We start from the raw sequence: 25,998 nt of genomic DNA on the forward strand, positions 1-25,998 counted from the left end.
AGTTCTTGCCATCAGTTCTGAACTCAGGTGTTGGGGTCATCCAGACCTACAGTCATCTCAGGAAGCAAAGCAAATGTCACCCATATGAATGTCATATAAATAAATATATGGGAAACAGGAAATTCAGCAGGACAGGGTGGACAGTGATCATGGGGTCAAATAAGCTTCACATAATTGAGGCAACACATCTCTAGAGATCCACCAACATGACATTTAGAAATGTTATTTCACCTGGACTGTGACTTTAAGATAGTGAGAGGTTAATTTGGTTGAATCTGTATAATCAAGTCTACAGGAGGGATGTTCCAATGGTCTAAGTCAATGCTTTGCACTCCAAGGAGCACCTAAATCAATGTGTTTCCCATCTGACTTGTTACTGGGTTCTCTAGGGTCATCCAGACTCTTAATTGGGCTGTCACTCCTAGCCACGGCTTCCGAATTCTTTTTGAGACGGAGTCTCGCTCTAAGTCAATGCTTTGCACTCCAAGGAGCACCTGAAGACCTCCCAAAGTGCTGGGATTACAGGCATCTGCCACTGTGCCCGGCCCCGAATTCTTGTTTGGAATCACAGTCACTTGATATCATGCTGCCCCAGCTCAGCCCACGCCTGACCGGGCATCTGGATTCCCCGGAAGCAGACCTCCTGTGCTAGTGACGTAAGGGAGCAGGGGAGCAAGACAAGGTGGGTAGGAAGCCCAGCAAGACAAGAGTCATGCAGAAAGTGGCTTCAGCCTGATCCCACAGGGACCTCTGGAAAAGACACTTCTGAGTTGTCCTACCAGGAGGCAAGGGCCATGATACTCTCTGGCTGCCCTGGCTGTCTTTGGTTACAGGCCCTCCATGAGAAGGTAAATTCTCCAGCACGTCTGGCTTTGTGTGTGTGTGAGTTTGCATGTTCACAAGCAAAGGGACTTCCAGGAGCCGAGGGCAGGGGAAAAAGAGTGGCCACCTGGCTGCTGGCAGGCAGAGGAGGGACTGGTGTCTAGTCTGGCCTCTGATGCTCACTCATTGTGTGACTTAGTACAAGTGAGTGAACCTCAGCTTCCTCATCTGTAAAATGGTGTAATAATAGTCCCCATCTCGGTGAGCTGCACAGAAGGATAAGTAAGATGAAGTACACCAAGGCGTTAGCATGATACCTGGAACCTCATCAGCATTCAATTGGGGAAGGTATTTTGGACCAGATCAGAGGAATCTTGGCAGGTTGGTGGGAGACACGAAGGGGTAAGTGGACCAAGCACCACACTGACACACAACCCTTATCTCACCGGCATTTGGCGGGTGTGTATCAGGTAACTGTGTGTCCGAGTTGCTGCACTGCTGTGGACCATCCATCCAGAGCAAGCGTAGGGCTAGCGCTGTGTACAAATTGGCCCAAACACCTCAGCTCAGTTCATGGGAGAGAAAGAAAGTGCCCTCAAGACAGTGTCCTTCTCCCCAGGGATCTTTTTACCAGCCTTGACTCCCCAAGTTCCAGCATTTCTCTGTCTCCTTTGAAATATTTTCACGAATTTTCTGCCACTTAAATACACTCCCTTGGCCATGGCCACCATGCTGAACATGGATAAGATGAAACCAAGGGAAAATCTGCATATTCCTCATAGACGAAACTCCCAGGCCTCCTGCTGCTCACCCAGGCCTCCTGCTGCTCCCCCGGGAGATCTATGGACACACTTGGGCAAAGCTTGGTCCCCATGGGTTGGCAGCAATAGAATGGGGACCAGAACCTAGGGCTTCAGGCTCTGAATCAGGAGCTCAGCAGTGCACGAAAACCAAGAAAATCAGCAGGAGTTCAAGGCATTTTTGGGGGGTCAACTCAGTGTCAGTGCTCAGTGGACCAGCCTGAACTTTGCTCTCTGAGAACACAGCTGAGTTGGTTGCTGACAACTTACCCCGTGGCATACATGCAAGATATTGTGTAATAAAAACACTTTCTAGAAAGACACTGACCAATTCTCATGAGATTGTTGTAAAACAGAGGTAGCTAGGAGGATCCTCATTTTACAGCAGAAACAATCTCATAGCAGTGTACCAGTTGCCCAATACTTGGGCGGTGAGTCAGTGCTGACCCCAAAATAGAGCCTGACCCAGCAAGCTTGTCTCCCACAACAGTCATGAAAATATCCACAGGCCCAAGAATCTCCCAGCATGAAGTCGGGCCATGCCGCAAACCCTGCCTGGCTGCACGCCTCTCTAGTCTCCACCAGGATTCTGCACCTCAGGTCTCTGCCAAACATCGCCTTCTCAGAGATGCTCTCCCCTGCAGTCCCCCGAATCTAAAATCGCCACTCCTTTGCCTCTTCACTTCCTTTATTTTTCTTCATAGCTCTGCACATCCTGAAATTAGATTACCTATTTGCTAACTATTGCCACCCCACTAGAATGCCAGCTGAGTGAGGGTGCGCCATGCTCAGTAATGTATCTAAGGGCCAGAGCAGTGCCACCACCAAGTAGGGATGGTCCCTAGAGAAAGCGAGTGAATGAATGAATGAATCAACCAACTTGGCCTTCCTAGTCCCTTTGCACTTGCTTTTGACAGGAATCTGTACCTCCAAGAATTATCAAACATCCCTGGAGGATGAGGCCCTCCACTGCCACTAGGGAACTCCTATCACACTCCCAAGTCCAGGGCCTAGAGCTTGAAGAGGACACTCAAGCATTTGACTTACCTGCACTACTTCAATGAGTTCTGCAAGCTCCTGTAGTTCGTAAACTTCACCAACTCAGAATATTTCACCCAGCTCAACTCCATTATAGCTGACCCCCTCCCTAGAACTCCAGACCTCTGAACTCTCTGCCTCCTGTAACCCTCATTCTAACCCCATAAACAAATACCCACCCCATAACCCCCACTATGTCACTCCTACACCAGCTGCACCCCAGTCTGCCCCCTGTTCTGTCCTTCCTCTGATTTCTTCACCATCCCTGTTTATACCAGGAATGAACTCCCCTGTTTCACTGAGATATTCTGTGTTGGGGTGGCTTCAACATTAGTTGCAAAATGAGTTAAATTCTACTTAAGAATACAATGTCCATATGTATACAATCTGTTTAAAAGTTTTTTAAAGTAGTCAGCATGAATGAACTACACAATGAACACTATTGTTAAGAAAGGATTATTGGATATAAACACAATGAAGTCAATCAAAGGGGGTTCCACTGCAAAGAAAGCAGGGAGTCAGCAGATGGAAGCGTGACCTAGCATGACATGGCATCTCTCTCTATGGTCCCCAGCACCACTTAGTTCAAGACACCAAAACCTGAGCCAATACTAACCAAGGGAAGCCCATAAACATTCAGCTCTGTCCTGTTTCTGAGCTCAAGCTGTCCCCGAAGTTTTATCATAATGGACCCTGTCTCAATGCTAAAGTCCTGCTTACATCCTTGGCCTCAGATACTCCAGCCTCAAGAGGGGGATCTCAAAGTGTGTTTCCTGAATGAGCTGCATCAGAACCTTTGGGTGCTTATTCAGAATGCAGAATCCTGTACTCCACCTACCTTAGACTTAGTGAAGCCAAACCTCTAGCAGTAGGGCTGGAGGTATGTATTTAATTAGGTGTCCCTGGCTCCGACCCATAATTCCTTTACAAAACAAACTTTGAGAACCTCTGCCCAGAAAGAGATCACTCCTACTTCTCAACACAGGCCTCCTCCTGAGAAGGAGATTGAATGAAGATCAAGGTCATGGAAACAATCGGCCATAGTGCTGGGAAAGATATGTTTCTGGAAAGTCTTGCCTCACTATGGATCCTTCCTTTCATCTTCTGAGACACAGCCTTCCTAGACTTCCATGAGGCCTACAGCTACCTCCTGAATCTGGTGGCAATCTCATTGGTTTGCCAGCTTTGCTCCAAACTGACAGACGAGCTGGAAGCCTAGAGTTGCCCCAACTTGACTCTAAGCATCAGCAGTCCTCAAAAGAACTCCCTTCTGTGGGCCAGGCGTTGTGGCCCACGCCTGGAATCTCAGCATTTTGGGAGGCCGAGGCGGGCAGATCGCAAGGTCAGGAGTTCGAGACCAGCCTGACCAACATAGTGAAACTCCGTTTCTACTAAAAATACAAAAAATTAGCCAGGTGTGGTGCCTGTAATCTCAGCTACTTGGGAGGTTGAGGCAGGAGAATTGCTTGAACCCGGGAGGCAGAGGTTGTAGTGAGCCAAGGTCACACCACTGCACTCCAGCCTGGGTAACAGGGTGAGACTCCATCTCAAAAAAAAAGAAAGGACCCCCTTCTGCCAAGCTTCTTGCCCTAGTTCATCACTCCTCAAGGACACTGCCCATGGCCCCTATGGAGATGAAAACTCTAGCCATGTTCCTAGGGAAGCAGAATCCTTCTAAGTCCCACCAGACCATTACTGATGCCTCAGCCTGCCATGAAACTCAGCCATTCAAGTTTATGACAGAAAGAAGCGCTTGCTCTGTCTGCAAGATCAGACAAGACAGAACATCAATTACAACAAATACTTGTGGTCAGGCTTTAGTGACGATACAGTCACAAAGATACAATGGACAGTTTTTGTTTCGTCTGCTCAACTTACTCCTGTCTCTTTTAGTAGGAGCACCCAGATCTTCCACTGGGAATCACCCCTCCTCCAATAATAGGCTGAGAGATATGGGTGACGCTAGCCTCACCTCTTAGACCAATGGTGAGCCCCGTTCAAGTCCTATATATTACGTGCCCCAAGCCACAGTGATTGGTTCAGGGATGGGAATAGGAAGAAGTCAATTCAATTGGAGCCAATTCCAGAACTTTCTTTGGAATTCCTGAGAAAGAGAAGCCGTGTCTTCCCACCAGAATTGCTGAGCTGGTGGAAATGAAAGTTTGGAGATGCTGGCTACCTGCTTGTCCTCATGTGTGAAGACATGCCCTGAGAGAGAAACCCACACAGAGGAAAGCGGCACTAAGAAGGAGAGAGAAACTGAGTCGTGGTAACATTACTTTGGGCACAAGGACCCAACTATACCTGAAACCATTACCCCAGACTTTTTTTTTAATTCCATGAGCAAACAAATTCTTTTTTTTCCCTTTATATTTGGACCAGTTTGAGCTGAATGTCTGTCGCTTGCAGGGCGGAGTGATACAATGGAACAAAAGAAACCCTGGCGATTCTCCGAATTGGAACTTCAGGCTCGTTTTTGTTGTTTGTTTGTTCTGAGACAAGATCTTTCTGTTGCCCAGGCTGGCCTCAAACTCCTGGCCTCAAGCAATCCTCCCATCTCAGCCTCCGAAGTAGCTGAGACTGCAGGCACACGCCACCACACCCAGCCCCATTGATGATTACCCTAAGCCCTCCTACCTGAGAGTTTAACTTACAAAACATGGGGGTTATTCTTTACCTTCTTTTGCTTTTGTTTTTACGCATCTTCCACCTCCTTCCTGAAGATGAAACCTGGCTTCCCCTAACAAAACCCCACTTCCCTCCCAACCGAACGAGGTCGGCTGAGATTCTCACTTCCCCTCTGGGCCTGGAGCAGGGTCCGCATTTGTGCTCACCATCCACCGCCACATCTCGACCAGGCTATTGCCCAGAGACCCCACATCATCCTCTTTTCCCAAACACTTTCCAGTCCCACCTCCAGGACTCTGTGGCTTCCCTGTGACCATGTCATTGTCCAGAAGTCAGGGATCAGCCTCTGCTTAAAGGTTTTTTTCTGAGCCTTCCCTGGTTCTAACCATTTAGAAATTTGCAAGTTGGCACTGGTCCCAATCTTCACCCCAAGGTATTCAAATGCTAAGGCTCCTCCAGTCATAAAAGTTATCCCTTGTGACAGGCAAAGATGATCATACATGCATTCTAGGCTGCTCCCTCCGCCAGCTGCCACAGAGGAATCTGGACTGCCAGGTCTGTCCCTTGGACTTTCATGACACAGAATCCAGAGAAGACAGGAGCTCCTCCAGCTGGGGATGGGGAGCAGTTGTGAATCTAGACGTAAAGGAGGAGCTGCCACAGTTGGGCTACACGCAGGAGTGCACAGGCCAGGCTCGACTTGAGCTAAAATCCAGCGCCCCCTACACTTGCCAAGCCTTGTGCACTAATGTGGATTGCAACCCCCAGAAAGGGGCCCCCATCTCTAATTGGTCCTCCCAGGTAACTTATTTACATTCAAAGGAAGAAGCTGGGTGTGGTGGCACACACCTGTAGTCCCGGCTACTTGGGAGGCCAAGGCAGGAGGATCACTTGAGGCTACGAGTTCAAGTCCAGCCTGGGCAACATAGCAAGACTAAAAAACACAAAACAAAAACAAAAAACAGTCAAAGGAAGGCACCCTAAAAGCCAGCAGTGGTCTCTATCAGAGACATGGATAAGAGAGGGGAACATATTTTAATAACAGCTGTGGCTGTGTCTCCAAAGTGTGCAAAAATTGCAAGTTCAGAACTTGAGCTGTTTTGTTTCTGAGCTTTGCTCTAAAATGGGATAGCCTGGGCAGGCAAAGGGTTGATAAGGTTAGACCACTTTCTCTTTCTCTTTCTCTTTACAATCTTGAGGCTCAGAACTGGCCCTCGGCAAAGAGTGGAGTCAGTTCGCTTTGTGTTCCAGCCCTCCTAACCTCACTTCCCCCTACCCTTCCCTGCTGGGCAGTGCTGCCTCTCCCTCATGCTCTCTGTGGCCCGGCTGCCCTGCGGGCCCGCAGAGAGGACTGTGAATGTTACTGGAGGCCTTCTCCCCATCTACACTGCCTACACCTTAATTCCAACCCTCATCTCTCACTGCAGTTTCTTGCAACTTACCTGAGGGTCTGCCTAAATTGATGGGACCCTCCATACCCACAGTGCAAAGGATTATTTTAATGGAGATCTTGGATCACATCTCTTTTCTGCTTAAAGACTCTTCCATGGCTTCCCACTATCTGTAAGTCATGTTTCAAACTCCTCAGCTTCACCCAGCAAAACCTTTCCCGGTCTGACCATGCCTATCTCTCACCCTTATTGGCCCATGCATGTCCTTTATTCCAACCTACTCTTCTACCTGTGGTTACACTGTGTGGCACCTTCTCAGATGTGTTTCTCTTTGCCTGGAATGTTCCTCTCTTTTCCTTTCTCCCCTCTGGCCCCTTCTGGGCAATGCCTACTCATCCTTCAAAACTCCGTTCAGATATCACCTCTGCCAGGAAGACTTCTCAGACTGCTCTTTCTTCAGTCTGATTCAGTGCCCTTCTGTATGCTCCTATAGCTCCCATATAGCAAACCTCCCATGGCCCCTGTGCTGAGCTCCACCATAACCCCTGTGCAGAGCTCCATCATAGCACTTATCACCCTGTACAGTAAACATCAATTTACTTATCTCTCTGTCCTAACTAGATTATGACTTCCAGGTCAAGCAGGAACCATAATTTATTCATCTTTGTAAACTCTGTGCCTGCCACAGAGTAGGCACTTAATAAATTTGTGTCAAATGGATGGATACATGGATGGATGGATGGATGGATGGACGGACGGACGGATGAATGGATGGAAATTCCCTAAATTCACTCAGCACTGTAGTTCTGAAAGTTTAACATTTTGCATTCCTTCCCCTCCAGGTATTTTCATATTGAGAGAGAGAATACTGGCCAGGCATGGTGGCTCAAGCCTGTAATCCCAGCACTTTGGGAAGCCGAGACAGGCAGATCATCTGAGGTCAGGAGTTCAAGACCAGCCTGGCCAATATGGCGAAACCCCATCTCTACTAAAAACACAAAAACTATCTTGGTGTGGTGACCTGTAATCCCAGCTACTCAGGAGGCTGAGGCAGAATAACTTGAACCTGGAAGATGGAGGTTGCAGTAAGCCAAGATCACACCACTACACTCAGCTTGGGTGACAGAGCGAGACTCCATTTCAAAAAAAAAAAAAAATAGAGAGAGAGAGAGAGAGATAATACTATGCAGTGTTCCTTAACTGAAAGCCTGCTAATTGTCAGTGGTACACTGGAGGAGCATGGAAGGAATGAGGATTTTCATAGCAGTTACTAAGAATTCTCTCCCTTTCCATCTCCAGGCCAATCTGCTAATGAGACAGACATCATCTGCCAACCCAGCCTGCTATCTTGAGTTTTAAAGACACTGCTAGTCACCTGACACTTTCCTAACTTTCCCTAATCTCTGTTCTCTTCGGTCCTATTTTTTGTGTTGTGTTTGCTATACACAACAATACCATAAAATTCCACCTTCCAGGAGTTATCCACTGGGCCTCTGCTTCTCCCATAATTCCCCCAACACCAAAACACCCTTGATACTCAGCCCTCTGTAAACCTGAGCTTACTCTACAAGACACATGATCTTTTCAATCCAATAAGGTCTTACTTGACTCTGGACCTGAATCATTATATGCAAACCTGCTGAGTGTCTATTATTTATTATAGATCCCAGAGCATCTCTTCAGAAAGGGCTGTGATGCAACCTTTTAATTTTGGTTTGATTGTGTTTTAAAGCCATGGCACGAGGCCGGGCACGGTAGCTCACGCCTGTAATCCCAGCACTTTGGGAGGCCGAGGCAGGCGGATCACCTGAGATCAGGAGTTTGAGACCAGCCTGGCCAACATGGTGAAACCCCATCTCTACTAAAAGTACAAAATTAGCCGGGCATAGTGGCACGCGCTTGCAGTCCCAGCTACTCGGGAGGCTGAGGCAGGAGAATCGCTTGAACCTGGGAGGTAGAGTTTGCAGTGAGCTGAGATCAGGCCATTGCACTGCAGCCTGGGTGACAAGAGCGAAACTCAGTCTTAAGAAAAAAAAAAAAAGCCATAGCAGTATCAGCACTCTTGTAATTATTGTGTCCTTAAAGTTTTCCATAGAAGTTAAATACGATAAAAGAATGCTGGCCTTTACAGCTGGCAGAGGACTTGTAGGTTGCCTAAATGATACTCTTTCACAGCAAAGGAGACTTATCTTTATACAGAGATGGGCTTACCAAAAGAATTTAAGAAGGCTTTTACAAAAGCAGCAGAAGTATCATAAAACACAAAACAGTAACAATAAAAATAAGAAGACAAGAATTAAGGAATTAAAGTGGAAGGAGAATATATCACTGAAACCAAGGCTAAGGAAAGTTAACCCACGGAGCTTCCTGACAGCCACAGCAAAGGCAGAAGTACGACAAATTGGCTAATAAGAAAGTAAAGCAGTGTTCATTAACCCTCTTTAGCGGACTTTATTTTTCCTTTTGTCCAGCATCTCTCCATATTGGGAAATGTTCTTCTCCCCACCCAGGCCCCAAATCATGTGGCTCAGGCAGGAACTCTCATATCATTACAGACCTCTCCACCTTTCTGTCTTCTGCTTGTCTCTCTCTCTCTCTCTCTCTCTCACACACACACACACACACACACACACACACACACACATGCACGCACAGCTCTTTGGCCAAGGGTGAACTCCTAACCTAGGCTGGGCTGATCATTGTGCCCCACCTCCCTGGCACAGTGATTAGCCTAGGACTGGGTAACTGAATGGAGCTGAACCAATCAGAGTCTTTCCCAGGGGTTTTTCAAGCCACAGGTAGAGAAAGTCCCTCATTTTCCCTCTAGAGCCAAGGCTAGGAGTCTCATAGCAACCAACGGGCAAACCCCCAACAGTGTAGCAGAAGTCAACCTGAGAAATCAAACCTGAGACAGAAGCAAAGTGAGGGGTGGAGAAAGAGCACCAGCGCTATGTGCAAGGGCCTGGTTCCCCTTCTCCCTGGGCTCTGCTGCACCCCAGCCCTCCTATGATATGATAATGTGACCAAATACCTTTCTCTTTGCCTAAGCTAATTGACTTGATTTCCTATCCCTTGAAACCAAAAGAATGCTCACCAATAAAGGAACATGGAGCAGCACAAATGGATGCTGAGCTCATGGCAGTTTTACCAAAAACACAAAGGCTCTGCATGTGGCCAGCTCTTCTCGTGGACTGTTCGGTGTTTACCATGTTAGATCCTTGTCCTGAAAAAACGTTTTCATGGAGAGACAGTTGCATATCCGTGGGTTTGATGCAGGGATAGAGCTTACAACTTGAGCTACGAATGATGAAAATATTTCTCTGTTGTGTTTTAGTTGGGAAGGTTTTTACAAAGCCTGGCATGGAAGATTATGTAAAATTGAAGAATAGATTTTCTAATCTTGATTGAAATAAGATCCACATGCTGTAGACACCAGGGGTAGGTGAGATAGAGATGACACTTCCTTGAAAAATCAAAGGACCTGATTGCACTTCTGCCCTGGTGCAGAACCCCTCTCCTCACTCCCAGTGCAAAAAAAAAAAAAAAAAAAAAAAAGACTGCAAGAGTCACATTGTGTGCATGGCACATCTATATGCAGGTGGTCACATGAGCGACTGCTTGAATCCAGAATATTCTGAGGCATTTTGGATTTTGTAACTGTTCCTTCCCATTTTTCCTGTGATAGCCACATTTGATCATCTTTCCCTTTTCTAAAGTTTTCTAAAGTTGCACAATAGCTTCCCACCCAACTCTGTGAGGACTTCCTGCTCTGGCCAGGATGCTATTTAATCAGTGACTGGACTTGCAGGAGGAATATCCAAGTGTTTGTTCACTTCACGCATTTACAGGATGTCTGCTGAGTGCCAGCCATTGCAATGGCATCAAGGAGAAGAATATGGTAGACACTGCCTTCACATGGCTTGCATTTTGAACCTGCTTTTAGTCCACCCATGATGGATGATGCCTTCATGCCACACATCCCCACAAGTGTACCCAGGACTACTCACAGTTTTGCAGGGAGCAGAGGAATGAAAATGCTAATAATTACCTTCTTGCCTATTTGGGTCTCAGGATCCAGATCTCTGATGCCTTTGTGACAAGGGTCATGGAATCCCCTCATAACTGTGTAGTTTTCATGGTACTTTAACATCTATTCTGCTCCTATTGCAGGCCTAGTGAATAGTTTTGAATTGGAAGCCGGTGACACCAAGAAGCCCGGACGGAGGAGAGCCTGCTTGGGTGGAGGCAGGACGAGCAGCAGCAGCCTCCGGCCTCCAGAGACAGCCCTGACAGCAGCACCAGTGGCTGCAGCTGTGCAGCTGTGGCCCCAGCATTGTACAGCAGCAGGGAAGTCCCCCCAACAGGAGTCCTGGGTGGCTTCGGGCTGTGGTCCTGTCCCCTGTCTGGCCTCCCTTGCACCTGTTTGTCTTCTGGGTTTGGTTCTCCAAACTTCTGGGGATTTTGTGAGTTCCTACTATCATTTACATAAATTTCTCTTCTCAAATAAGCCAGAGTTGATTTCTGTTTCTCAGAACCAAGCAATCTAACTTATTACCACGCATAAAGTGTTGGGGCAAATAAATTAATAAATGAATCCATTTTACTATTTGCATTTCACAACTTGCTGGGATCGGTAGACATAAATTGTTAGCCTCACTCTATTGTAGACATCGGTGTTAAGCCTCAGAGAAGACAAATAATTCCTCCAATATTTACATAGCCAACAAGTGGCAGAGTGTGGCCTGAAATCCCAGTGCCATAAATCTTTTTTTTTTTTTTTTCACAGAATCTCTTGCTCTGTCGCCCAGGCTGGAATGCAGTGGCATGATCTCAGCTCTCTGCAACCTCCGCCTCCTGGGTTCAAGCGATTCTCCTGCCTCAGCCTTCCAAGTAGCTGGGACTACAGGCGCACAACACTGCACGCGGTTAATTTTTGCATCTTTTAGTAGAGACGGGGTTTTGCCATGTTGGCTAGGCTGGTCTTGAACTCCTGATCTCAGGTGATCCACCAGCCTCGGCCTGCCAAAGTGCTGGGATTACAGGCATGAGCCATTGCACCCAGTACCATAAATTCTTTCCGCTGTACCAAGTTTCTGGTTCTAGCCGCAGTGATGTTTATTTTCAGAGCACACTATCTTTTCACCTTGCACACCCTGACCCTCCTTCCTTATTTCTTTTTTAACCCTTTGATCCAGACTGATGTCCTAAGGCATGCTGGGTCATTGCTGCTACGGAGGCCTGTCACCTCAGCCCCCAGACATAAACTGGAATGAATGTTCCAACAGTATCCTGCCTGTGCATGTATGTATGAGCACAAGGAGGCTCTAATTTTTACATTTCCTCCTCATTTTCAGCTTATGTAGCCTACACTAGCAAAGGAGTCTTAGGGAGCTTAGGGGTCATAGGAAATGACCTGTTAGCCACATTTCTGTTCTCTATGACGCGGCCTGTTTTCAGTTTAGACATCATGGGGAAACCACTCTTCTCATTAAAGTGAGCTCCCCCGAGGATGAAATGGACACCATGCTATCTACTTGATATTATGAAGACTGAATGAAATAAAAAGAATCCAGCAAAGTGCCTGAAAAAATGTTGGCCATCCATATTCCAAACTGAGAAAAAATGCTTAATACAAAGATTACCACATCACGTATAAAAACAAAATACTGGAAGCAATAAATGTCCACAGTGAGAGAATGATTTTCATATTATGCCTCTGTTGAAACTGGTAGCAATATAATAAATAGTCATTATGAAAAGTATGGAGCACCATGGGAAAAATATCACAATGAAAAGAGGGGGCAAAGCAAGATGCAAAATTGCATGTAAACTCTGGAAAGATATGCATGTGAGAAAAGGTAGACAAATAACACCAAAATGAAAACTGTTAACATTATCAGAAAGCCTCATAATCCCTTACCCAAAAATCTGGAAGCCAGATGTGCTTTGCCATTCAGAATTCTTTGGATATTAGCATATCTTAAATATTATATAGCACCTCCAGCACTCTTTAATCTAATGCATTACTACTTCAGCAGTGAGTCGCCCTAAGTGGAATAAATGAAGACTGAGGTTGGGAGCGGTGGCTCACGCCTGTAATCCCAGTACTTTGGGAGGCTGAGGCAGGCAGATCACTTGAGGTTAGGAGTTCGAAACCAGCCTGGCCAATATGGTGAAACCCCATCTCTACAAAAAATACAAAAATTAGCCGGGCGTGGTGGGCACCTGTAATCCCAGCTACTCAGGAGGCTGAGGCAGGAGAATCGCTTGAACCCAGGAGGTGGAGGTTGCAGTGAGTCGAGATCGTACCACTGAACTCCAGCCTGTGCAACAGAGCAAGACTCCATCTCAAAAAAAAAAAAAAAAAAAAGGCTCTGTAAGTAGCTTCACCTCAGTTCGGGACAGGTGCCCCGACCTGACAAGTGCCATTCAAATTGGATTAGCCATGAAATAAGTTATGAAAAATTTTACATTCGTCAGCACTTTGGGAATTTTGGAACTACAGATAAGGGATTATAGATATACAATACTGAAATATTCACTATCATATTGGTTCTGATCCACAATATTGGAAAATATTAAAAGTGGAAAATATAGGGCCTGACCCTGGTGTTAAAATCATCGGCTTCACTTGAGTTCTCAAGTGTACCCACTGTGGCAGAAGCAATCCTCAACGCATTTGCTATTAGCCAGATTTTTAATACAGACCTACATGGCCTTAACTCATTTTTGTTTTTCTTGGCACTTATTCTCTTTTTCAAAAATTTTTTAAAATTTTACTTTAAATTCCAGGGTACATGGGCAGAATGTATAGGTTTGTTACATAGGTATGCATGTGTCATGGTGGTTTGCTGCACCTATCAACCCATCATCTAGGTTTTAAGCCCTGAATGCATTAGGTATTTGTCCTAATGCTCTCCTTCCCCTCGCTCCCCACCCACCAACAGGCCCCGGTGTGTGATGTTCCCCTCCCTGTGTCCATGTGTTCTCATTGTTTAACTCCCACTTATGAGTGAGAACATGTGGTATTTGGTTTTCTGTCCCTGTGTTAGTTTGCTGAGAACGATGGTTTCCAGCTTCATCCATATCCCTGCAAAGGACATGATCTCATTCCTTTTTATGGCTGCATAGTATTCCACGGTGTATATATGCTTGGCACTTACTCTATCACCTGGACTCGCTGACTCTTTTCTAACATCTTACCCCATTACGGAGAAAAAGCTCAGGATTACGACATCTACATGTGGCTTAAGAGTAGTCTCTTGCTCCACTTTTCTGCCATGAAGTAATTGGTTAATATGTAATAATGATTAACAAGTGCATAGATTGTGCTCACAATACCCTTCCCATTCCTGGCGTCCTGCCTGATTTTTGTAGCTGGTGGGCAAAGTCCTCTCAGCGTAGCCTTAAGGAACCAGACCTAGAGACGGGGTTACAAGACAGGAGTGAGAGTCCAGACAAGGATTCCAGGCAGCAGCATCAACAAAGGAGCTTGCTGTTGACTCAGCCTCAGCTTGGAAGCTTTTCTATGCATGTAGGAAGGGCCAGTCATGAGACAGGGCAGAGAAAAGCCTGATAACCCCTCCTCTCATCACTATGATTCCCCTCCCTCTGCCAACTCTGGGAATCACACCATGGCTGCCCTCACAGGTCACTGTCACTTATAGAGTGTGCCATATTTTGCAGTGAATTGGGCTTCCCAGATGGTGAGAACCAGTGGTTTAGATGGAGATCCGCTGGGAGATGGGGTTCTTGTGCACTATGCAATTACTTTGGTTTGGGGACATGCCCAAAAGCATTATACAAATGGCATTTTCTTAGTAGACTTCTAAAAGACATGAGTAGTCTTTTTTTTTTTTTTTTTTTTTAGGCAGAGTTTTGCTCTGTTACCAGGCTGGAGTGCAGTGGCAAGATCTTGGCTCACTGCAACGTCTACCTCCCAGATTCAAGTGATTCTCCTGCCTTAGCCTCCCCAGTAGCTGAGACTATAGGTGCGTGCCACCATGCCCAGCTAATTTTTGTATTTTTAGTAGAGATGACGTTTCACCATGTTGGCCAGGATGGTCTCGATCTCTTGACCTCATGATCTGCCCGCCTCAGTCTCCCAAAGTGTTGGGATTACAAGTGTGAGCCACCTCACCTGGCTGAGTAGTCTTATAAAATTTAAAAATACGTTATGAATGTTAAATCAATGCTTCCCCAAATGTTTCTGCTGTGAAAATATTTGAATACTTTGATACTGGCTGTTTGACACTAAACATATGTTATAGATGACTTTTTAAGCTTTATTATCCCTTTTACTTTACTCAGTGTCAGCTATACATTTTTTCCTAACTTCCTCATTCCACTCAAGACTTTAAATAAGCCCCCAAAGGGAAATACATTGTCTGAGTTACTAATGTAGCCCCTGTTTACAGCCACCAGGTTACATTTCTAGGTTGACATATTCCCACTCCATGGTCATCTGACACTACATATACGTTGTTGAAACTGCTTTTTCTATGTGTGTGGTTGGGGTTTGAATCAGTTTGTGGCAGAGACAATAAGATAACGAGTGGCCAAACAGGTTTTCTCCCTCATATAAAAAAATGACACAAGTCATTGGTTTCATTGTCAACAAAAATCTGAATTGTTACTGGGTAATAACAGCAATTTCCACAAACTTCCTCTGCATTTTCCTTGTTCTTTAGGGGAGTAGGTCTTTGCAAAAATCAGGGGTGATCACACACAAGAGAACAAGAAAGGAAGACCCAAGGAAATACTGAAAGGCAAGGCAAAGAGCTTAACACACTGGCGTTTGTGAATTTCTAATAGTAAAGTGAGCTCAATGTCCCATGACTACATTGCAAAGCCTTCACCCCACCCCATCCCACCCCAGCAACCATTTTGCTCTTTAGTGCCTGACTCTTTTTTTTTTTTTTTTTGAGACAGAGTCTCACTTTACTCTGTTGCCCAGGCTGGAGTGCAGGGGCGTGATCTCAGCTCCCTGCAACCTACGCCTCCCAGATTCAATCCATTCTCCTGCCTCAGCCTCCCGAGTAGCTGGGACTACAGGCGCTTGCCACCACGCCTGGCTAATTTTTTGTATTTTTAGTAGAGATGGGGTTTCACCATATTAGTGCTTGACTCTTTTTTTTTTTTTTTTTTTTTTGAGACGGAGTCTCGCTCTGTCGCCCAGGCTGGAGTGCAGTGGCACCATATCGGCTCACTGCAAGCTCCGCCTCCCGGGTTCACGCCATTCTCCTGCCTCAGCCTCCCGAGCAGCTGGCACTACAGGCGCCCACCACCACGCCGGGCTAGTTTTGTGCATTTTTTAGTAGAGACGGGGTTTCACTGTGTTAGCCAGGATGGTCTCGATCTCCTGACCTCGTGATCCGCCCGTCTCGGCCTCCCAAAGTGCTGGGATTACAGGCTTGAGCCACCACGCCCGGCCTTGACTCTTAAATATGAATAGATATCTAAAGGCTACCAGATATTTAAGTATAGCCTCTAAAATAAAAGACAGAGGCCAGGTGTGGTGGCTCATGCCTGTAATCCTAGCACTTTGGGAGGCTGGGTCAGGAAGATGGCTTGAGCCCAGGAGTTTGAGACAATCTGGGCAACATAGGGAGCCTTGTCTCTAGGAAATAAATAAATAAATAAATAAATAAATAAATAAATAAATAATAAATAAAATAGAATAAAAGAGACTAAACAAAGAGAAAAATACAGGGAAACAGTAAAAAAAAAAAAAAAAAAAAAAAAAAAACACAGAAGAGTGGTTTTTTAAAAATTATAAACCTCAAAGAGATTAGATGAAAATATGACCACATGAAACAAGAACTGGATGTTATAAAAAGGAAGCTTCATAAATAAAATAAGAAAAAAGTCTTGGAAGTTAAAAACTGAGATTCTCAACAGGTTGGAAGATAAAATTGAGAAAAATCTTCCAGAAAGTATAACAGAAAGGTAAGAGGATGGACAACAGGAGAGAGAAGATGAGAAAGCTAGAGACTGTTCTAGAAGTCCACATCTACTGAGTAAGTGATCCAGAAATAGAGAACAAGGAAAATAGTGACCATGTAATTACCAGGGAGTAATATGAGGAAATGTTTAGGATTAAAGGATGTGACTCTCCAGATTAAAAGGGTTCATCAAATGCATAGCAAAATGGTTGGAGTAAAACACACACACACACACACACACACCTCCAAGGCACATCATTGTGAAATATCAAAATGTTATTTAAAATCAAAGAAAGGCCAGGCGTGGAGGGTGGCTCACAGCTGTAATCCCAGCAATTTGGGAGGCCATGGTAGGTGGATCACCTGAGGTCAGGAGTTCGAGACCAGCCTGGCCAACATGGTGAAACCCCATCTCTACTAAAAAAAAATACAAAAACTGGCCAGGCGCGGTGGCTCACACCTGTACTCCCAGCACATTGGGAGGCCGAGGCAGGCAGATCACAAGGTCAGGAGATCAAGACCATCCTGGCTAACACGATGAAACCCTGTCTCTATTAAAAATACAAAAAAATTAGCCGGGCATGGGGGCGGGCGCCTGTAGTCCCAGCTACTCGGCAGGCTGAGGCCGGAGAATGGAGTGAACCCGGGAGGCGGAGCTTGCAATGAGCCGAGATGGCGCCACCACACTCCAGCCTGGGCGACAGAGGGAGACTCCGTCTCAAAAAAAAAAATTTTTTTTAAAAATTAGCCGGGCATGGTGGTACACGCCTGTGGTCCCAGCTACTTGGGGGCTGAGGTGGAATAATTGCTTGAACTCAGGGAGGCTGCAGTGAGCCGTGATCAAGCCACTGCACTCCAGCCTGGGCAACAGACCGAGACCCTGTCTCAAAACAAAACAAAAATATATGCAAGGCCTTAAAAATAACTTCCTATGGGCGGGCGCGGTGGCTCACGCCTGTAATCCCAGCACTTTGGGAGGCCAAGACGGGTGGATCACGAGGTCAGGAGATCGAGACTCTCCTCACTGACAGGGTGAAACCCCGTCTCTACTACAAATACAAAAAAAAATCAGTCGGGCATGGTGGCGGGGGCCTGTAGTCCCAACTACTCGACAAGCTGAGGCAGGAGAATGGCGTGAACCCGGAAGGCGGAGCTTGCAGTGAGCCGATATGGTGCCACTGCACTCCAGCCTGGGCGACAGAGCAAGACTCCGTCTCAGAAAATAAATAAATAAATAAATAATTACTTTCCACGCACTCTTTCTTAGGAAGTTATTTTAGAATGTGCTCATCAGGATAAGAGGGTAAGAGGAAGATAGGGGTTGAAGAGAGAAGGCTCCATTCAGCATAGCGGACAGTCCCAGGGAATGATGGAGAAGCAGCTGAATCCTAGCCAGCCTGCACATCCGGGGAACATGTGTAAGATGCTACAAGGCAGGGAGATTCTGAGGAAATGGAACTGGTAGATTCTTTGATGCACTGGACCACATGAAAGGTTTTTGTAAGGCTGTGAGCAAAAGATACGCCAAAAACAAAGCAAATGAAAAAATGAGTGAATTAATAACTTCAGGAAAGACAAAAAGGTTTACAAGAAAGGAAATGTTATCATTGAGCAATTTGGCTCAACAGAGAACAAGATTTTCATGAACATAATAATGTAAACTCTTGTTGTGATAACATTATGTTGAAAGGTTACAGGGAATGAAAGCATATGGTAAGAGGGTTAGGTAGAGATACTAAATCCTTATTTGAAATCAGTAAATGATGTCTAACACAGAAAAATCAAGAAAGAGCAGCATAAGTGTATTTTGCAGAAATATAGAGCTAGTGCCAGAAGAAAAAAATAGAAATTGAAAATGGTATCCTTTGGTGCATGAGATAGGGTGGAGGAGGAAAGAGGAATTTTTGTTTTTCATTATAAGCCTTTAAATACTATTTAACGCTTTGTTTACTATTTGCATATGTTTAATAAAAAATAAAATGTAATTATAAAAAAATGCATGAAAAACAGAAAGGCAGTGAAGAGACAATTCACTAAAAAAAGAACTGCAGATGCTGCCTAAATTTATGAAGAGATGTTTGATCTTATTAAAAATAAGAAAAATGTAAATTAAAGCTAAATTGAGATATTCTTTCTCATTTATCAGATTGGTAAAAATTCAACCGTTGGATGACACCCACTTTTGGTGATGCCGTGGGGAATGCAACATGATTCAACCCCGATCAAGGAGAAGTTGCAATAACCGCTAAGACTGCAGATGCATTTGACTCAGCAAACCCCCTTCAAGAAATGTGTATGAAAAAAACTCATGTTTCAGGTTATTCATTACAACTTTGCTTGTGATAGCAAAACGTGAATTAGAAATGGTCCAAATGTCTGTCCATAGGGGACTGTTTCATAAACTATTGTCGGTCCCTTAGTGAAAAGTATTTATTTTCTCAATGAGTAAAGGAAAAAAAATGACATAATTTTACAACCAGCTTCCAGGCCCTCGGAAGCACAGAGAGCTGTGTTGAAAGCCTCCCAGACTGGCTGGGCGCAGTGGCTCACGCCTGTAATCCCAGCACTTTGGGAGGCCAAAGTGGGCGGATCACAAGGTCAGGAGATTGAGTCCATCCTGGCTAACATGGTGAAACCCTGTCTCTACTAAAAATACAAAAAATTAGCCAGGTGTGGCAGCAGATGCCTATAGTCCCAGCTACTCAGGAGGCTGAGGCAGGAGAATGGCATGAACCTGAGAGGTGGAGGTTGCAGCGGGCAGAGATTGTGCCACTGCGCTCCAGCCTGAGCAACAGAGCAAGACTCCGTCTCACGAAAAAAAAGACTCCAAGACAAAGAGACTCTCTGACCTCCCTAAACCTGAGCATAAAAAGAACCCCTTTCGAAACCTTAGACATAAAGCGAGAGAGGCAGTGAGACCATGTCAGATTTAACATTAGTCCTAGGTCTAAATCCCAGTTTGGCTACTTTTTATTCGCCGTGACACTCCAGACTTTGGTTCCTCATCAGTAGGCTGGGGATAGGACTCCCTGCCTTGTCAGGTTGCTGTGAGGGTGGAGTGGACGAGAGTGTGTGATACGGAAGCTACAGGGCCTGGCCCACAGTAAGCGCTCCACAAACAGGAGTTGATATGAATAGTAGCACCGGAAAAAAGAATCCTGTCTCCAGGACAGTATTCATTGTAGAAGGAAAGTCATGTTGGAAATCCCAAGAGAAGAAGCAAAAGTCACTGCTCTGAAGAGAAGAATTGAAGGAATTTCCTCTCATGACTAGGCAGTTTTGGGAGAGGCTCTGTATACACAGTCAGATGCCTATGCCCTCATGTTCTCCAGCTTCTCATTGCCATCGCCTCCTCTGATGACTGGCAGAGACATTCCCTAAGCATCCTAGATCGGCAGGACTGGAAGGACCCGAGCCCAAATTCCCGTTTAGGACGAGAAACCCAAAGACCAGAGAAGACCAGTGATCAACTCAAGGTCACACACAACCAGCGGGCTTGGTCCAGAGCCAGGTGCACCCACTAACAAAACTGCTTCCAGGTATGCATTTTATGATAGCAAGGGATACAAAAGGATAAACCTAAATGTGCGTCCCCAGGACATTGAGCTAATCTGACTTTACTCACTCCTGAGAGGGGCTGCGGTCAATGTGAAAGCATGTGATCAAGGTTGGTGGAGAAAGTAATGTGTTTATATCAACCCATTTTGATGGCTGTGTTACACTTACATTTTACACACTTCCCGTGGAATGAAGCCCCAAACCTAGTGGCAGCTTGCATTGCAGTAACAAGGATTTCTAGAACATACCCAATCCCTGCTCCAGCACTGACCAGATATGTAATGCTGAGTTTTCATTTCCTCATCTGTGAAAGGAGATATCAGCCACCTTCATCATGCTGTTACAAAAATAAAATCAGATAACTGTGTCTGTCTGGCGCACAACAGCCACTACTTCTCTCAAACCCAGATATCCCCTTGTCTTATCAACACAGGAGACCTAATGAGTCCCACAGCAACCTGCTGATCCTGCTCTATGAATTACAAAGAAAGGTTTTCCCCCAAGCACCGAGAGAGAGAGAGAGAGAGAGAGAGAGAGAGAGAGAGAGAGAGCGCGAGAGAGAGAGAGAGAGAGAGAGAGAGAGAGAGAAAAGAAAGACAGACCTTCCATAATGCTTTCATAGGTTAATTGTTTTCAATTTCCTCAGCCAGAATCAAAAGTTAAGAAGAATCTCATTAAGAAGAATTCTAAGGATATTTCTTTTCAAGTTCCCAAATACCTTCTTCATTATCCACATTGCCCTTGCAAGCTGGTTCCCCCATGTCCATGCTGATATAGAGAACACCGAATCCAGATGTATTCACTGGGTTCCCGGCACTATACAATTCCTACCCCAGGGACGTGCTCATGGGAAACACTCAATGAGTCATCCTTATCTGAACCAAGCAGAATCAGGAAAAGAATTCCAAGAAAGATATATTGAGCATCTACTTACTATATGCTAGACACTGTATAAGACCCTTTTCACGCTCTTGTTTAATTATGACAACTCTGAAAGGTGATCATCGTTGTCCTCACCTTACAGATGATGAAACAGACATTCAGAGCACTTTGTGATTTGCCTGAAGTTTCACTGTGGAGGAGCCAGGTCTCCTGACTTCAGGTCTTCCCACTATGAGACCACCAGTTTATTGTAACTAGAGGCCTCTCCCCTCTAAAGCATCTTTGTAACTGCTTTCCCTTTCCCCACACTGCTTACACACACAGAAGCCCCTAATTTGTAACAAGTCATTTGATAACTCCAAAAGAGGGGCCACATCCTTTTTCTCTATGTCTGTTGATTAACAAAGACAACATTATGTTTCCAACACATTAGTCAGACCAAGGGGGAAAAAAATCCCCATGACTAGAGTAATTTTCCATCCTTTGGAACAAGGACATATACACAGAAGGTTTACTATAGAACGTAAACATTGCTTTTAAATGATGCCAATCTCTCTTTTAATGTGGCCTAAATCCTAAAATGTAAAGTGTGATAAGCCAGGCGCAGCATCTCACACCTGTAATTCCAGCACTTTGGGAGACTGAGGCAAGTGGATCACCTGAGGTCAGGAGTTCAAGACCAACGTGAACAACATGGAGAAACCCCATCTCTACTAAAAATACAAAATTAGCTGGACGTGGTGGCGCATGCCTGTAATCCCGGCTACTCAGGAGGCTGAGGCAGGAGAATCGCTTGAACCCGGGAGGCGGAGGTTGCAGTGAGCCGAGATTGCGCCACTGCACTCCAGCCTGGGCAACAAGAGCGAAACTCCGTCTCAAAAATAAATAAATAAATAAATAAATAAATAAATAAATAAATAAATAAAGCGTGATAGTGTCCTTTCTTCTATTTTAAGTAGACACACAAGCCTTAATATATATGTAAACTGTAAACATCAAGGCCAACTCTTTAAGATTGGACTCTCACACTAACACACCTCTTCCTTGCAACTTGCACCCAGTTTAACTCTGGTCCTAGGCATGCTGACCTGAAATAGTTGCTGGCCGCGGCAAGTACCACGCGGTGGCAGGAGAATTCCTGAATGTCCACACACAAGATGACATCTGTCAGAGCGTTTTCCATTCGCAGGGTCTCCAGGCCATTCTGAAGAATTAAGGAGAGTCCCGCGTCGTCAAATTTGACCTTTTCCCCATTTAGGATCTCCACCAAGTCTCCTCTTTTCTGGGAGGGCTCATCTGTAGAAGGTGCCAGAGGCCCTTCCAAACTCTTCTCAACCACGTCACCCATGGTCCAGGCGCCTCTTTGTCCTGCCGTCAACATCGAGACTGAAGGAGCGCCCAAGTGTCAGGCAGGCCCCATTGCAGAAGCTGAGCGGATTTCCTGTGCAGGGCCCTCCACTTATCACCAGCTGTCACACACACATAACAGGAAGTCTCGCACTTTCTCATCCTGTTACTACAAATGCCAGCAACTTCTATTCTTCTTCTTTCTGTGAATAATCACAGGGTTAGAAATTACTTAGAATAGGTGTGTGGGAGGGGGCTCTGGAAGAGGAGTGGCCTCTTAAGAGTCCACTGTGAGTACTGTGTGTTTATTTTGGTGCATCTCCCACTTCATATCCGTGAGCAGGAAGCCTCCGGTGGTGGCTATTACATTTGTACTCCTAATGCTATCAATAACCCGAGTTGTCAATGAGGGGATGGACAGGAGACATTCTATAATCCTCCCACTTCACATTTGTACTTCTAGTGGCTCAATAACCCAAGTCGTCAATGAGGGGATGGACACGAGACAGTCTATAGTCCTCCTACTTCCTCCTCCCAGGCATCTGAGATCCCACAACGATCCAACAACGTCCTTTGTAAACCTTGGAAACCCCACTTATCCCTGACATTCTCATATCTGGAGACACAGCAGATAGTCTATCTTCATCCTCCTCCCTACCCAGGGGAAAACAACGTCATGGCAAACATTCATGTCTTCCCCCACCGAAAAACGTCTATTGTTTCAGATGTGCTTTGGGGGCGCAGAAGAAATGGTTTCCAAAACTCAGTCACTAGCATCTTTTCAGAGGATGAGTCAGGGTAGGGCTACACCGAATTGCCACAGCAGGTCTCAGATTAGCCCAGTGTCTACAGACCATGCATCTAACGTTGGATCCTGAAGTATTTTCATTACCTTTGCAGGTCTTAGTTAAGTAGTAATAACTGTCATTATTAAAATCCCATGATTTTAATAGGAAGTTATAGGAGCGTATTAGTTAGCGTTCTCCCACACCCAACAGTAATGCTTTACCAGGTTGCTAGGTATTTCTTAGGCCAGTAAACTTGACATCTAAAATTAACCATCACAATTACAGTCATACCCAGCATAATGATATTTTAGTTGATGATGGACTCCGGAGAGACAGAACCAAAAGGATACCTAGAGAGGCATAGCAGAGGGAAATTATTAGGGGAATTGGCTCACATGATTATGGAGACTGAGAAGTCGCATGACAGACTGCTGAAAGCTCAGGTCGAGTCCGAAGGCCTCAGAACCAGGGAAGATGGTATAACTCTCAGTCCAAGGCCAAATGCCTGATAATCCAGGAAGTGGGGAGACTGGTGTTAAGTCCTGAAGTCCAAAGGCAGGGGATCCTGGAGTTCTGTTGTTCAAGGCAGGAGATGACTGTATCCCAGCCTCATAATAGAGAGACACGGACCTTTCTTCTGTTTTTGTTTTCTCTGGGCCACTGGCTGATTGGATGGTGCCCACCCACAGTGAGAGTGTATCTTCTCTACCGAGTCCACTCAGACTCACTAAGCTCTCCTGGAAACAACCGCACAGACAGGCTCAACAGCAATGCTTTACCAGGTTGCTAGGTATTTCTGAGCCCAGTAAACTTGACATCTAAAATTAACTGTCACAAGTACAGTCATGCCCAGCATAATGACATTTCAGTCGATGATGGACTGAATATACAATTGTGGTCCCATAAGATTATAATGAAGCATATAAAGAAACCTGACAGCCGGGCGCGGTGGCTCATGCCTGTAATCCTAGCACTTTGGGAGGCCGAGGCAGGCGGATCACAAGGTCAGGAGCTCAAGACCAGCCTGAGCAACATGGTGAAACCCCCGTCTCTACTAAAACTACAAAAATTAGCTGGGCATGGTGGCATACACCTGTAATCCCAGCTAGTCAGGCGGCTGAGGCAGGAGAATCGCTTAAATCCGGGAGGCAGAGGTTGTAGTGAGCTGAGATTGTGCCATTGCACTGCAACCTGGGCAATAAGAGCAAAACTTTGTCTCAAAAAAAAAAGGTAATGGAAAAATAATGCCATTCATGATGGTAATAAAACATATGTAAATACCTAGGAATAACAGCAACCAGCAACATAAGGAAAACTAACAAACTTTACGAAGAGATTTGAAAGAAAGCTTAAATAAATATACCAAGTTCCTTTATGGAAAGACTAAGTATTATTAAAAGGACCAATTCTTTCCAAATGCATTTATAGGTTTATTTTACTCTAATAAAAATTACAAGAAAATTTGGAGTTTTGTTTTGTTTTGTTTTGTTTGAGACAGAGTCTCAGTCTGTTGCCCAGGCTAGAGTACAGTGGTGCGATCTCAACTCACTGCAACCTCCACCTCCCAGGTTCAAGCGATTCTGCCTCAGCCTCCCAAGTAGCTGGGACTATAGGCTCGCACCACCACACCTGCCCCAAGTTTAGGTTAAATTTCCATGAACAGTATCAAGATAGGTTCAAAGCACAGTGGGACTATCTGTAAAAGGATAAATATTAAGTCTAGACTTTACAGTGGACCCAGAGTCTTTTCTCCCTGGAAACTACAAAATTGAGGTAAATGTGGAATGTAGCATTCAGAAGCCCCATATCTGAGTTGGAGATTGAGACTGCTTCCCCGTGTCAAAGTGATTTAGATCTTCCGGACAACTCTGAGATGTCTCATTCTTACTGATACAACGGCAAACAACAAAGTTTCTGATGGTCTGCGATTTTTAGAAATCAATTTTTCTCAGTAAGAATAAGTAGTCATGGTCCGGCGCAGTGGCTCAAGCCTGTAATCCCAGCACTTTGGGAGGCCGAGACGGGCGGATCACGAGGTCAAGAGATCGAGACCATCCTGGCTAACACGGTGAAACCCTGTCTCTACTAAAAAAAAAATACAAAAAACTAGCCGGGCAAGGTGGTGGGCACCTGTAGTCCCAGCTACTCAGGAGGCTGAGGCAGGAGAATGGCGTGAACCCGGGAGGTGGAGCTTGCAGCGAGCTGAGATCCGGCCACTGCGCTCCAGCCTGGGCGACAGAGCAAGACTCCGTCTCAAAAAAAAAAAAAAAAAAAAGAATAAATAGTCACTCACGAAGGGTATCCTTATGACACATTGATAATTGCACGGAGTCACTTAAAGAAACATTTCTTTTTGTTTTTTACTTTTTTGTTTTGTTTGTTTTTTGAGACAGGGTCTCACTCTGTTGCCCAGGCTGGAATGCAGTGGTGAGAACATGGCTTACTGCGGCCTCCACCTCCTGGGCTCAAGCAATCCTCCTGCCTCACCCTTCCAGGTACAGGTGCATGGCACCACATCTGACTAGTTTTTTAATTTATATTTTTTGTAGAGGCTAGATTTCCTAGCCTGATGAATGGGAGTGCAGATTTTTACTTTCCGATTTGACCTAATCTTTTCTTTCTCAGCCCTTTTAAGATTAATAGTCATGAATTTAAATTGAGACCTGGCAGACGGCCAAGATCAGCTTCCAAAAGTTATATGCTTGGGCCAGGTGTGGTGGCTCATGCCTGAAATCCCAGCACTTTGGGAGACCAAGGTAAGAAAATTGCTTGAGCCAAGAAGTTCCAGACCAGCCTGGGC

The 25,998-nt window shown here is 45.4% G+C and overlaps 1 protein-coding gene across 3 annotated transcripts in view; it reads right to left on the minus strand.

The window, feature by feature from the left end:
• The window catches only part of KLHL6 (kelch like family member 6), a 71,141-nt gene extending 48,630 nt beyond the window's left edge, over positions 1–22,511 (minus strand). The window contains exon 1 of one of the 3 annotated variants that reach the window (XM_033211840.1): positions 22,152–22,511. In XM_033211840.1, the coding sequence (XP_033067731.1) occupies positions 22,152–22,444 (293 nt within the window). In that variant the 5' untranslated portion in view covers positions 22,445–22,511. Of the gene's footprint in view, positions 1–5,337; positions 6,199–22,100 lie in introns of those variants that run through there. The other 2 variants (XM_033211838.1, XM_033211841.1) reach the window with 2 other exon arrangements.
• Between the last annotated feature and the right edge of the window lie 3,487 nt (positions 22,512–25,998).

Source organism: Trachypithecus francoisi, unplaced genomic scaffold, assembly GCF_009764315.1.
Source record: "Trachypithecus francoisi isolate TF-2019V2 unplaced genomic scaffold, Tfra_2.0 Lachesis_group0, whole genome shotgun sequence".
NCBI lineage: Eukaryota > Metazoa > Chordata > Mammalia > Primates > Cercopithecidae > Trachypithecus > Trachypithecus francoisi.